The sequence below is a fragment of the Papio anubis genome, chromosome 6 (genome assembly GCF_008728515.1).
Source record: "Papio anubis isolate 15944 chromosome 6, Panubis1.0, whole genome shotgun sequence".
Taxonomy (NCBI): Eukaryota; Metazoa; Chordata; class Mammalia; order Primates; family Cercopithecidae; genus Papio; species Papio anubis.
In genome coordinates, this window is record NC_044981.1 from 13,186,415 (window position 1) to 13,201,591 (window position 15,177).

General features: G+C 45.3%; 1 protein-coding gene across 22 annotated transcripts in view; it reads left to right on the top strand.

The window, feature by feature from the left end:
- The window catches only part of PHACTR1 (phosphatase and actin regulator 1), a 576,315-nt gene that overhangs the window by 479,197 nt on the left and 81,941 nt on the right, over positions 1 to 15,177 (top strand). For all 22 annotated transcript variants that reach the window (XM_021936598.2, XM_021936599.2, XM_021936597.2 and 19 more), the window contains one exon: positions 13,835 to 14,156. In XM_021936598.2, coding sequence (XP_021792290.1) covers positions 13,835 to 14,156 — 322 coding nt within the window. The remainder of the gene's footprint in view (positions 1 to 13,834; positions 14,157 to 15,177) is intronic.

The window sequence follows — 15,177 nt, forward strand, 5'->3', positions numbered from 1 at the left end:
GCCAGAAAGGTTTTTAAGATGTCAAAACTCATACGAAAAATAAAAAATGGAAACAACACAGAAAGAATGGGGGAGTTAGCTGCGTTTACTTTTTATACTCACTTTTCTACCCATTTCTCCTTGTTTTTCCAGTCTTGTTTCTATTCTGAAAATGCAGATTTTTTTTCTGTAGTGCATACAAGGACTATCTGTTGATTAAAACACTTTTTAAAGGATGCTTTCTGCTCTGATTTCTATAACCTGGGCAAAGATCGTAGCAAAATACCTGTCTTTTTTTTTTTTTAGCACTGTTAGGTTGGAGATTTAATTCACTCGGCACTTGTGTTTTTAGTGCCTGCTATGTGCAAGGTGCTCTGCCAGCCCTCATACAATGTACAAAAATGGTTAAGGCCATCAGCGGGAGGAGCTGCAGGCTGTGATAAGCTACAGAAAGTGTTTAATAGGAGGAGATGTAAACATGGCTCTAAAGAAATTCAAGTATAAGAGGTCAAATCCTTTGGGAGGAATCAAGAAAAAGCATTACTGAGGAGGATTTATTTAAGACAAGCCTTAAAGATGAGTAGGATTTTGACAGGTAGGATTGGAGGAGGAGGTTGTTTTTAAACAAGACACAAAGGACACACAGGCACATGGGTACAAGGCTCATTATGTTCAAAAAATAGCAAATAGTCCAGTCAGCAGGGATGTAGGATTCTTGTGGTGTAGTAAGGAAAATTAGGGCTGAAAAGTGGATAGTGGTGAAACTGTGGAGAGCCGTGCATGCCACGAGGAAGGATATAACCATATAACTTTGTAGGAGGAAGTGAGCATCTTTTGTGCACTTTTTAGCAGCAATTGCTTGATTTCAGCCAAGCATGTCTCCTCAATGTTCCTGTGAATAAGATGGACAGTAATGCTGTTGGATGGATTTATAACTGGATGTATAAATTAACTGGAGCATATCCAACATCAACATGAAATTGCAAAGGGCACCAAGCTTCCTTCCTCTTGGATTTTTTCTAAACATCCCAGGGGTCAGTTTCATGAGGGCAGGGATTTAATCTGATGTGTTCCCTGCTGAGTCCTTAGCTAATGCAGGGAGAGAAGCCTTGCTGCTGAAGGAGGAGTTTGATGGTCTTTTGCCTGTATATTCATAGCAGAATACTTGCATTTTAGGGGAGTTAGCAAAATGTTCTCCAGTTCTAAGTTCTGCCGTAAATGAAACCTATTCCCCTGTGTTCTGTAGTGTTTGAAGGAAAAGTGATAACCTAGATGTAAAAGCAACCCCTTCTAAGAGTAGCAGTTAGAACATGACAGTCACCCATATTGGTCAAACTCATGGTCCAGCCCTAGGTCTCAGGCCGTGCACTAAGAATTTTGAAAGGAAACAGGCATGCTCTTACACACACCAACTACAGACAGGCCAGCCATTAACATCATTGTAAATGCAAAACATACGGTGTGACCTCCAGCAGTGAATAAATATCATCCTGCATCCAAGAGATGCAAGGTAAGAGATGAGCTGCAGCCATCCTTGTTTTTCCTTTAAAGTATTTATGGATCTAGCTTGAACTTACACCGTCACCATGAATATTCTACCTCTTAATAGCTCTGTGTGTGTGTGTGTATATATATGGTTTGGGGCAGTGTATGTTGAGATGCAGTCTCACTATGTTGTCCAGCTTGGAGTGCAGTGGCACAATCATAGCTCACTGCATCCTCAAATTCCTGGCTCAAGTGACCACCACACCTCAGCCTCCCAAGTAGCTGGGACTATAGGCATGCACCACTACTCCCGGCTAAGTTTTAAAAAATTTTTTAGAGACAAGGTCTCGCCATGTTGCCCAGGCTGATCTCCAACTCCTGGGCCCAAGCAATCTTCTTGCCTCAGCCTCCAAAGTAACTGGGACTACAGGTGAGATCGGCCACACCCAGCTCAGTATTTTCTTTTATATGATCTCAGTTTACTTTCAAACTTCATATATGTATCTCCTGTTTTGCCTGTTTTGAGAGCAGATGAATGTGTCGATGCTCACCCTGAGGACGTGGTGACTTTGATTCGATTCCCTGTCCTCTTGGATGAATGAATGTTCCTTTCATCTCCCCATCTCTGCACGTCTCACCCTCCTTTATACCTGTCCTGCAGAAGGCCGAGGCTCAACAGCACAGTGATCAGTTGAAGGGCACTCTTCTCTTCCGGTCTCCCTAGGAGCAGCAGCACCAGTTCATGGCTGCAGACGTAAACAATATGATGTGCTTTTATATAGGTGATTTATTATTTTTTACAAAATACTTATGGATCCTCTCAACAGGTGTTTGTTCCATGATTAGAAGGACATCTACCATTTTCACTCTTTGAGAGCAGTTCCCTGGGCTGGGTGCAGTGGCTCACACCTGTAATCCAGCACTTTGGAAGGCCGAGGTGGGCAGATCACAAGGTCCAGAGATCGAGACCTTCCTGGCCAGCGTAGTGAAACCCCATCTCTACTAAAAATACAAAAATTAGCTGGGCATGGTGGCGCATGCCTGTAGTCCCAGCTAGTCAGGAGGCTGAGGCAGGAGAATTGCTTGAACCCAGGAGGTGTAGGTTGCAGTGAGCCGAGATCACACCACTGCACTCCAGCCTGGTGACACAGAGAGACTCCGTCTCAAAAAAAAAAAAAAAAAGAAAAGAAAAGAAAAAAGCAAAGAAAGCAGTTCCCTGGCAATTAATAGTGTAATTTTATTGGGAAAAAAAAAAAAAATAATAACTGAATTACATGCCCTGCAAGGGTGACGTGCCTAAATGACTGTTAGCTGGAGAGTGACTGTCATCTCTAGTCCTTCCCTACTCATGGCCATCTTCCCAGGGTACATTTAATAATGCATTGTATATTTCAAAATTGCTAAGACAGAAGATTTTAAATGTTTCACTGCCAAAACGTGGTAAGTATGTAAGGTGATGGATTTGTTAATTAGCCTGATTTAATCGTCCCACATTACAAATATGTATCAAAATGTCATCCCATGAATATCTGCAATTATTATTTGTCTAGTACAAATGTTTTTTTAAAAATTAATGTTTCTTTGTGGAAAGTGGCTCTGAAACTAAGTCAGCTGAGGGTGCCAGGGTTGTGTATGTTCTCATGGCCCTTGAGGTTATGATTCCAGATCTGAGGACGGTCCTCACAAAGACCAGGTGTCTGCTGTGGTTTTCACATGCTGACCTGGCTTGGAAGGGAAAGCCAGGTTTGGGACATTTCACAAAAATAACATTTTTTCATTACTCTTGTTTCCCTCGACATCATCCCTCTCACCACAAGGGGTCAGTCAGCACATTTTGCCTTCGACCAAGGTAAAACGCCAGGCAAGGTGATCATCCCTAGGCAGGTCTGGTGTTCTGAAGGAACTGATGGAGCCCCTGTTGAGCTCTTTTTTGCAGCCAAGGGGAATCTGATTTAGTAGATTAGTGATGCTGGACTCTCATTTCTGTTCCAAATATACTGCCAATAGGCCCTTTATATCTTCAGGTACAGTACCTATATCTAAGGTTAAGTAATTAAAGGCGATAAGTAATTCCCACTCACTGCAATCAGTTGGCAAATGACTGAGACAATCTTGCATCACGTTTATTCATTAGGCACTAAGTGCTGTGCTCATTGACAAGTAACCATCGATACAGCAGCAGTTACAAATGGGCCTCTACAGCAGGTGCTGATTAAAAAGTTCATTTGTGGCTGGGCGTGGTGGCTCACGCCTGTAATCCCAGCACTTTGGGAGGCTGAAATGAGTGGATCACCTGAGGTCAGGAGTTGGCGACCAGCCTTGTCACCATAGTGAAACCCCATCTCTACTAAAATACAAAAATTTGCTGGGCGTGGTGGCAAGCACCTGTAATCCCAGCTACTCAGGAGGCTGAAGCATGAAAATTGCTTGAACCCAGAAGGCGGAGGTTGCAGTGAGCTGAGATCGCACTACTGCACTCCAGCCTGGACAACAGAGAGAGACACCGTCTCAATTAAAAAAAAAAAAGTTCATTTGTGGTGGTGAGAAGAGAGGCTAGAGGTGTATTTATTTAGCCCACACTTATTCCATGTGTAGGCTACAGCCATACGGCACGAGGACCGACTTTAGAAGTCATCTTTGCTTTTTCTTTCCTTGTCTGAAGTCATAAGCCAGGGCTGTGTCATGTTTGGAAATACAGCCCTCTTGGGTTTTATGGTTCTGTGACATTCACGGTTTGGGTTTATTTTCCTTGTTCTCTGCAACTGGTCGTTTTTGCTTCTTCCACTCCATCAACAGAGACAGTTTTATGAATACACTGCATCTCAATCAGTCTGGCTGCCGAAACAAGTCAGCAAGCAGAGAGCTCTGCGTGTGTCCTGGCAGGAGCAGCCACCATCATCATTAGAAAGGCAAGAGGTAGTGCGTGTACTCCAACAATTAATAAATATCATGCATCTGATAGATGCAAAACCATTTATTCAGTGAGGTGCTATCAAGGGAAAAGAGGCATTTTTATCCCAGGATATTTAGCGGTAAAGAGACTAAATCCCAGGAAGGTTAGATGTCTTCCTCAGGTAGTTAAAAGCAAAGCATGCAGGTTTTCAGACTCCTAGGTCATCCACTAGTTTTTATTTCTTTTTTTTTTGAGACAGAGTCTCTCTCTGTTGCCCAGGGTGGAGTACAGTGGTACAATCTCGGCTCACTGCAACCTCCGCTTCCCAGGTTCAAGCGATTCTCCTGCCTCAGCTTCCCAAGTAGCTGGGACTACAGGCATGCGCCACTGCGCCCAGCTAATTCTTGTACTTTTTTTAGAGACAAAGTTTCACCATGTTGGTCAGGCTGGTCTCGAACTCCTGACCTCGTGATCTGCCTGCCTCGGCCTCCCAAAGTACTGGGATTACAGGCTTGACCCACTGCACCCGGCCCCATTCACTAGTTTTCAATACTGATGTAGTGCAGTGTGCATCAGAACAATGCACTGAAATCTAGAAACCTCTCCTGGAGCGTTTCGTGGTGGTGTTTTGTTGCAAGCCTGGAGAACCGCCGTGGTAGTCCTTTGCAAGCCTCTCTGCTCTACTATCGATTCACTTTCCAATCACCTCTGCTTTTTTCCACTGCCTACTTATGATACTACCACCACATGTTAAACACTCTGTTGTTTTTTAGGCTTCTACCTTCCCACCCCAGGCTAGAAAGCATCAGGATAGGTGGATTTTCAGAAGTGTGGTGAAAGCCCTATTAGCAACACTGCAGCTATATAAGGTACTCTGCAATTTACAAAGCATATTCCCGTGATCCTGTCTGACCCTCCAAACAACCTATGGCAGAGGTGGGGAATGTATTAGGATGTTTGTCTCAGAATCAAGACTACATTTGTTGAACTCCTGTGGTGCATCAAGGAGTGTACTGGGGGTATTTTATACTCAGGCCTTCTGCTAACCTATATGGAGACTTTGTAAAATTAGAGCAAGTGCCCTGTAGCGGATGCCCCTTCCTCTAGAGTGACTCAGCCCCGTGCCAGGGCAGGCCTCGAGCTAGATTTCAACCCTAAGTTCCCCTCAGCACCTTACATGGAGCATGTAGTTATTAATCAATTTACTTCTCCTTACAGATCTATACTGTGGACAATACTCCCTTTCTACAGATGAGAAAACCGAGGCTCAGGAAAGCTAAATGTCTTACGAAGAGTAACAAAGTTTCTTGGTCTTGGAGCTGTACTTAAACCCCAGCTCTTCTGAGTTCTAAGCCAGTGGTGGTTTCACCAGGACATTCTGCCCTCGGCCCACAGCAGAATCCTCTGCATCTCCATCCCAGCCCTCCCAGAGCAGTGCTGGGATGAATCTCCTCCTCCAGAAGGCTCTAGGCATTTGTTGTTTTGCCTTTGGGGGGAGTAGCCTCTTCAGAAAGGAATGCCTCTTTCAGGGATGCTTCTCAGACTTGATAGATCAGCGTCCCCTGGGGATCTTGTCAGAGGGTCTGGGCTGGGCCCTGAGCATCTGCATTTCTGATAAGGTCCCAGGCCATGTGGCTCCTGCTAGTCCGTGGACCACACTTTGACTAGCAGACCCTTAATATAGCAGAAACCCGTCACTAATTTCCACCTTTTCACATTGCCCTAAAGACATGAAAAGATAAGTGTTTATTGGGCATCTACTATGCACTAGGCTCAGTCCATTCTAACAGGTAAAATGGGAGGAAATAGCCACTCTCAGTGAAATTTAATAATTACTACGTCACACGTACCTCTTGCAAGGAAAAATCAGCAACAAGTTAAGAAAAATGAAAGGGATTGAATTGACTCAAGAGGCAATGCTGTGACAGAGGGAAGCATGAGGCCTTGGGGGTCCTGTGGGCAGGCACCTCAGCCAGCCTCGGGAGGATGGGCTTCCTGAAGGAGGCAATTAATAATGAGGATGGTGATAGCATCAAGAATTACGGTTACTCTCTGTGGAATAACTGTCTGGAGTGTCAGACGCTATGCCACACAGTTTATGTACTTTATTTAATTTTACAATGGTCCTGCAGCACAGGAGTGTCCAACCTTTTGGCTTCCCTGGGCGACACTGGAAGAAGAATTGTCTTGGGCTACACATAAAATTCAAACATTAACGATACCTGATGAGCAAAAAGAAAGAAAGAAAAAAAGGAAAGAAAAGAAAAAAGATTCATGCATAAATCTCATCATGTTTTAAGAAAGTTTACGAATTTGTGTTGGGCCACATTCAAGGCCGTCCTGGGTTGCATGCATGCTGCCAGTTGGACAACCTTGCCATAACACATTATTTCACAGATTAGAAAACTGAACATCAAAAAGATTAAGCAATTTGCTGAAGCCAACAGGACTGAATCGGTGCATGATTTTATAGTGTATCTCATACTTTTTAGCCCAATAAATTTTGGTAACGATTTTATGCCTCTGTGCCCAATAAGAACTTGCAACACCAAGTGTCATTTCCATCCAGGTAGATCAGAGTGATCTGGGAGTTTGTTTACAAAGCAGATTCCTGGGCACCACTGTGGACCTACTGAATCTGAACTCTGAAGGTGAGGCCCAGGAATCTGCCTCTCCCAAGCTTCCCTAATAAGACTGATGAAACACTACTTTAAGAAATTGGCTGCTGGGAGCAGTGGCTCACGCCTGTAATCCCAGCACTTTGGGAGGCCAAGGCAGGTAGATCATGAGGTCAGGAGTTCGAGACCAGCCAGGCCAACATGGTGAAGCCCCATCTCTACTAAAAATACAAAAAATTAGCCGGGCATGGTGGTGTGTGCCTGTAATCCCAGCTACTCGGGAGGCTGAAGCAGAATTGCTTGAACCCGGGAGGTGGAGGTTGCAGTGAACCAAGATCACACCACTGCACTCCAGCCTAGGTGATAAAGTGAGACTCGATCTGGGAAAAAAAAAAAAAAATTGACATCCTGAAAAGTGGGTGTCATGCAGTAGAATCCTGATTTACCCAATTCCCTTTGTCATCCTCATTATAAAAATGTAATAGCCTCACTAAACAGAAATGGGTACTAGGGATATATTTCTTGGTTTGTTTAGTAAATGTACAGAGTGCACACAGGGTAAATAAAACATCAGAAAGAAGGCAGAAGAACCTAAATGCATTGAATCAATATGTAGGAAAAGCTAATCACTTGATGAAGTACTTGTTGCTTGACACAAAATTTTGAAGAAAGACTCTTTTTGCAAACTTGTCTAAAACATCCTTAAAGTTTAGACAAGATATAGATAGAAATAGAATAAAAGATTTTATTTCTATAGATAGAAATAAAATAGAAAAATTCACCCACAAGGGTTTTAGACATCTTATCATTTACAAAAGGCTCAATGACAACTGATTTTTATAAAACTCGATTGGAAGTGCCATTAGACAAATTGGTTTAAGAAGTATCCTTTAATTGCACATTCTAAATGTGGACACGATAATCATTAGGTGAATAGATTTTAGGCAAATTGGCTTTTAGTAAATTGGTTTAGGAAAAATTGGTCTTTTACTTTTTACATGTTGGGGGCATAGAAATAGAGTCTGGAAATTATCCCAGTGACCCCCCCAGGATGGACACTGGTCCAGACGCTGGATGGAACTGATGCATCCTGACCTCGAGTGCTGCAGTATCCCTGCCTCAGGCAGCACCATACACCAAGCAGTTTAGCACCCTGAGCCAATGATTCTCAGCTCCTTGTATGGGCTGAGCATTTGGGGAGCATCTTTCTTTTTTTTTTTTTTTTTTTTCTTTTCTTTTCTTTTTTTTTTTTTTTTTTTTTTTTGAGACAGAGTCTCACTCTGTCGCCCAGGCTGGAGTGCAGTGGCTCAATCTCGGCTCACTGCAACCTCCACCTCCCAAGTTCAAGCGATACTCCTGCCTCAGCCTCCCGAGTAGCTGGGATTAGAGTCTTGCGGCACCACGCCCAGCTAATTTTTGTATTTTTAGTAGAGACAGGGTCAAAGTGCTGGGATTACAGGCATGTGCCGCCACTGTGCCTGGTCAGGAAGCATCTTAAATCCAAATGTCTGGTCCAAAGATTCTGGTTCAGTAGGTCCAAAGTAAAGCCCAGGAACATGAAGTTGCATCAGGCAAATATTACAGGTGTTCCAAGGACTCTGCTCTAAGAAATAGCGCCCTTTTCTTCAGAGAAAAGGGCAAAAGTAAGAGGCCAAGAGTTATTTTTGACTGTGGCTTTTTAGAAATGCAATGCTGGGCCAGATGGCCAGGACAGGGTGGCCTTCCACTTTGGGAGGATGAGGTGGGTGGATCACCTGAGGTCAGGAGTTTGAGAGCAGCCTGGCCAACATGGTGAAGCCCCATCTCTACTAAAAATAAAAACAAAATTAAAAAAATAAAAAATCGGCCAGGTGTGGTGGTGGGCACCTGTAGTCCCAGCTAATCAGAGGCTGAGGCAGGAGAATCACTTGAACAGCCCGGGAGGGGGAGGTTGCAGTGGACCGAGCTTGCACCATTGCACTCTTGCCTGGGCAACAAGAGCGAAACTCTGTCTCAAAAGAAAAAAAGAAAAGAAAGAAAGAAATTCACTGCTGGACCCAATCTAGAATCCCTAAGAAGAGGAATGAGCGTCCGTGTGATTCTGAGGCACCCCCCTAGCCCTGGGCCTGAGGACCTCAGGGCAGTGAGCACATTCTATCACTGCCCAGTCTCAGAGTCCTGCTGCAGCGCGTGTACGAGGAGCCATCCGGGAGCAAGTTGGGAAGGCAAGGCTGACCCAAATGGAGCCAGCAGTAACCAGCACAAAACAGAGCCAAATTCCCTGGCGTTGCCGACCACCTGGGTTGTAGGAGTTAAGGGAGGCGAGGCTGCCAGAGGAAAGTGAGTCTTCGTTTGCTGCTTGAAGGGCAAATGCAGTTTTTATAATCAAGGAACAGGAAGGCATTTCAGGAGGTGAGTACAGCGAAGGCCCTGAAGAGAGAAGGAGCATGGTTGTCGGGAAACCCAGAGGCCAGAGTGGACGAGAGAGATGTAAGTGGGAGACTTTTAGTAGAGCTCAGACAGAGTCACGCTTGGATCTGCAACATGGACTGAGCGTGGAGCCATCATGGACCTCACGCATGCCCAGCAGGTACTGTAGGGAGATAGATATCTGGTACAGAGTGGGGACAGATCAGAGGGCTTTGTCCCCAGTGGGGATAAAGAGACCACATTATCCACATGATAAGAGAAGATGAGTGTCCTAGGCTGGTGTAGTGGTCAAGAAGCCGGAGAATACAGAAGTTTGAGTGGGAAAGGAAGATAAAAGCTTAGATGGAAGTTCGGAATGACATAATATGCAGCTGGTTCCACATCGTGCCACTAGTTATGTTATGGGGAATGACTTGGTGTTAAGATGTTGTAAAAATATGCAAATAGGCATTGCTGCTCTAACAAAGACATGAGCTGCCCAGCCTCTCCTCAGTTATCCACAATGTTAGGGAAAGATAGGGACTGCATGGCTAATTCACAGAAAGCAGGTAATTCCACCTGATTTTAGCCTTTTCCTCACTTTCGTTAATTTTATGAAATCCACTAAGCCAAAAATGATTTTAAATGATTCACTTTTATTCTCTGCCTTTCTTTAATTCATAGCCATGTGCATCAAAACAACCAGAAAGGAGATGTAGCAGGAAAGTAGGAGGCGGGTTCTCCACGGCCCCAGCATGCCTTTCCTGGAACTATAAGAATAACCATCTCCACTAACTAGGTCCAGTTGGCCTTTTTTCTCTTGCCTGTTTTCATAGAATTGCTGGGGCTCACTTGGCCAGTTTTCTAGTGATTAAACCAAGTAGGTTTTGCTATGGAAGTAGTCACAAGAAGTGGTGGAATGTTATAAGAAGCTATTGATTAACAAGATGGGCAGAACTCAATATAATCACTGCCCCTTCCTAGGCAGAGAACCCTCCTGGTTCTTTCTCCTGACCAAGCAAATGAGCACCTACCTGCCTTAGAGAACCAGAGTTTTCAAATGAAGGACTATGGGTTAAGGGTCCTGGAGCAAAATCCTTAACACTTCAGGACATATTGCATTTGCTAGGTTTGCACTGAAGCTTCTTTTTTTTTTTTGAGGCAGAGTTTCCCTAACCCAGGCTGGAGTGCAATGGTACAATCTTGGCTCACTGCAAAGTCCACCTCTCGGGTTTAAGTGATTCTCCTGACTCAGCCTCCCAAGTAGCTGGGATTACAGGCGCCTGCCACCACGCCTGGCTAATTTTGCATTTTTAGTAGAGATGGGATTTTACCATGTTGGTCAGGCTGGTCTCGAACTCCTGACCTTAAGTAATCCACCCGCCCCAGCCTCCCGAAGTGCTGGGATTACAGGCGTGGACCACCGTGTCCACCTGCACTGAAGCTTCTAAGAGCCGTGTAAGTGGATCCTTCAGTAAGAGGAACTGGACAATGGTGTTGAGTTTTTCTGTGTCTCAGCACTTTGGAACTAGCTAGCACTGCCTGTTAAGTTCCTGAATGTGGTGACTTTGCACCATGTGCATGAGGGGTCACAATGAACAGGATAAGCCCTTGGGAATGAATATGCGGAAGCCTTGTGGTTATGACTGGTTTGCATTCTGGTGTTGGGGAGCGATCTTATCAGGCCCCCTGAAATGATTTTTCACATGAATTTTCTGTGTTTTAGCTGTAGGATCAGTCCATACGCCACAACTGCGTGATCCTAAAATTGTAATCCGTTTCAGGCTCATATGTCCCTCCTAGAGTATCTATTTCTGGGGAAGGTGTGAATTCATCCCACAGCAGAGCATCGTAACTTTGGCTCATTCTGTAAACACGATTTGCGTCTCTTGTGATGTGAGCTGGGCACCGAAAAAGATGCTGAGGTTTGAGATACAATAATAAATTACACACCGTCACTGTTCTCCAGGAAAGGAGACAGTTGTGTAAACAGGAAGTGCAGCATAGTGTCTTCAGAGACCCTGTTTCGTCATCTGCAAACATGAGATAATAATGGCATCTACCTCAGAATCGTTGTAAGGATTCAACTGGTTGGAATACAAAGAGCCCTTAGAACAGTATCTGGCACATAGTAAGCAGGATAGAAGTCTTGATTATCATGACTGTCATCATTCCTGCTATCATCATTAACACGATTAACGCGGACATAATGTGCATCCACGTTCCCACTCTCTTTCCACAGAGGTGGGAAGAGAGATGATCAAGGAAGGCTTTTCAGGGGGGATTATTTGTGAGTTGGATCTTGAAGGGCGACTAGTAATTGACCAAGAAGACAAACAGAGGAGAATATTCCAAACTGAGGGAAAGTGACATGCAAAGGCCTAGGTTTATGGAAATATCAGGCAGTTTAGGAAACTCAGCAGTTCAGGAGTGAGGGTGGATGGTATGGGTAATGGTAAGAAAAGTGGGCTGGAACTAAAGAGGAGGTGGGGAAGCCGTGAGTGCTTCTCTTCAGTTCCTTAGTGACAGGGAGAGGCATCTGTGGAAGGTGAGGATCCTGGAGAAGCTGGGGAAGACTGCAGCAGCTCTTGGGAGAATGGCCAAGGCCACCTGGTCAACTTTGTTGAGGGTGGAGACCCTGAATCCATGGGCCACCAAGTAAGTAGAATCCATAGGAGAAGAGTGATCTGGGCCATAGGAGAGATTCTGCTCTGGCTTTTCAGGTGCCATGGGTAAGGTTATTTCCAACTGAGGGAACCAGAGAAAACTTCATAGAGGTATAATGTGGACATGAAGAGATGAACCAAGCAGCAGCCAGCCCATGGAAGGCCTTGAATGATGTATCAGGAAGGTTTAGTCCGTGGATTGGTTTTAAACTGAGGAGCAACGTGATCAGATTTGTGCTCTAGGAATGTCGTTTTGGCAGGACTGTGAGTTAGACTGGAGGAAGTCCACGTTTAAGGCAGATAGATCATTACATCCTCTGAGATGGAGAGTCAGAACTGTGTGGTGCTCCCCAGCAGGGGGTGCCAGTGCAGCACTGAGACTCCCCACTCCTCCCTGCTGTGCTTTTCCAGACCATGCTTCTCCCAGGCAAGCCTGCAATCCATAGGGTTCAACCAGGTTCCCCTCCAGTGTTAGGTGATTTCCAGAAATGTGGGGTACAGCGGCAGACTACATCTTCCCAAAAATACCCTGGGGTCTAGTCTGACCCTGAGCCCCTCAAATGTGGAGGATCTCTAGGAAGCTCAATGGCATTGTCATGGAACCCAGCAGTTGGTCCTAGAGTCCAGCAGCCTAGAGTCCCCTGCGGGAGCCTCCTTACTGTTTCAGCAGCCCACACTTGCCTGGGCCCACCTATCCAGCAGTCACTCTCACTCCTGCCCCAGTCGTGCACCCAAGCCAGGATCTGCAAAAGCTAATCTTCACAAAGCATCCTCTCAAGGCAGGATGGTCGTCCCTAGGTGACAGAAGAGGGAATTAAGGTTGGCAGCAGTAAAGGCACTTGCAGAGTGACATGGTGTTGGTGGACTTGACCCTAGGGCTGGCTTTAAATCCCATCCCTGTTGGGAAGTTCCAGCTTTGAAAGGATCTGTTCACATCATAATGGCAAAATTGTAGACATATTTTGTAGACTCGCATGTCTTGGTCTGTTTTGTGTTGCTGTAACAATACCTGAGGCTAGGTAATTAATGAAGAAAAGAGATTTCTTTAGTTCACAGTTCTGCAGACTGGGAATTATGAGAAACATTGTGCTTCTGGTGAGGGCCTCTGGCTGCTTCCACCTATGGAGGAAAGCGGAAGGGGAGCTGGTATGTGCAGAGAGCATATGGCAAGAGAGGAAGCAAAGGAGAGAAACTGAGGAACCCAGACTCTTTTTAACAACCCACCCTCCCTTGGGAACTAATCCGTTCCTGGGAGAGCTAGAACTCATTCACACCCACCACTAACCTATTCATGAGGGATCCACACCCGTGACCCAGGCGCCTCCCACTAGGCCCCACCTGTTAAAGGTTCTACCTCCTGACATCCTTACATTGACAATTAAATGTCACCATGAGTTTTTGCAGGGACAAACTGCATCCAAACCATAGTTTGGCATATCCTAGCAAAGGTTTCCTTGATGGTCCATGGGTGTCCATGAGCAGAAGAGCTCGTCACATGCCTCCTTCCTCCTGCCTCACTATCTGGGCTGCTCCCAAGTCTCTGTTTGACATACTGTGCATTAGACACCACTAATGTCTGGGTTCCTGAAGGCCCTAACGGCCAGTGCAAGTGCACTTGGAGTAGGAAACAAGAGTCAATGGATGCTTGCTGAATAGCACTCATCATGCTGGTGTCTCCAGTTGACACATTTTACCTAAGAGGCCCACCTCAATGGCCACAGTTTCCAGGTGAGCGCATCTGGTGTTCTGGGTTTCTTCTGATGCCCCCTAACTCACATCTCCCTCTCACCCTCTTTCTGCCGTAGATCCTGGCGCCCCTGTGAAATTGCCTTGTCTGCCAGTGAAACTGTCGCCTCCGCTACCTCCAAAGAAAGTCATGATCTGTATGCCCGTGGGGGGGCCAGACCTCTCACTGGTGTCCTACACAGCCCAGAAGAGCGGCCAGCAGGGCGTGGCCCAGCATCACCACACTGTCCTGCCCTCCCAGATCCAGCACCAGCTGCAGTATGGCAGCCATGGCCAGCACCTCCCCTCCACCACCGGCTCCCTCCCCATGCACCCCTCGGGCTGCAGGATGATAGACGAGCTCAACAAAACGCTGGCCATGACCATGCAGAGGCTGGAAAGGTAAAAGTGGGCACCAGGAGGGAAGACGGGAGGAGAGGGATTGGCTGGGGAGAAGAACTTAGGGATTTGGACCATGACTTAGGAATGTGAACAAGGGGTCATCCCCACTGGGGGGGAAATATTTGAAAGTAAAATGAGACAAAAAACTGAAAGTCAAAGCGTGGAAGAAGAAAAATGTTGCCAATTGTAAAGCTCTAGAATAATCACATTTATCCGAAAGAAAACTAACATTCATATATATGTATATGCTTATATATACACACAGTCCTCAGTGTCATCAGTAGGTTCATGAAAATTGCAACTTCAATAAAATAAAATCTCACAAAACCAATTTAACCATAGACTGATTGATACAAACAAGACTTAAGTTCCTACAGCATATTTCTGGTCACAAAAATATCACCAAACTTATTAATAAAGACCAGAACACTTCTAATATTAAACATTGAAATAAATGTGAGCTGTACGTACGTTTAAGAAAGATTAATAAAAACAAGGTAGGTGATTACCCAATTATTCCTGTTCAGGGTGGTGGCTAGCCAGAGCATGTCCCAGCAGCCCAGGGCACAAGGCGAGATCTGGCCCTGGTCAGACATCATCCCCTCGCAGGGCGCACTCACACCCATACCCACACCCACACTCACTCAGACGTAGGACAGTGTAGACACGCCGTTTCACCTGACATGTACATCTTAGGGATGTGAGAGGAAACCTGAGTACATGGAGAAAACCCATGCAGTTGTGGGGAGAACGTGCAAACTCCACACAGACGATGGCCCAAGCTGGGAATCAGTTTTTGTTTTGTTTTTTTTTTTCTCATCAATGTTATGGTAAAATGACATTGAACGAAATTACCTTATTCAAGGACCTGCTGTATATCCATCTTTGCATACATGTGAGTGTATACACATATACACATGCGTACACACACACATGCACGCACAAATTACGTCTCTATAAGCATTAACATTTTGTGAAAAAATGTATACATAGTCATTAATAGCATTTATTCCTGGGGTGG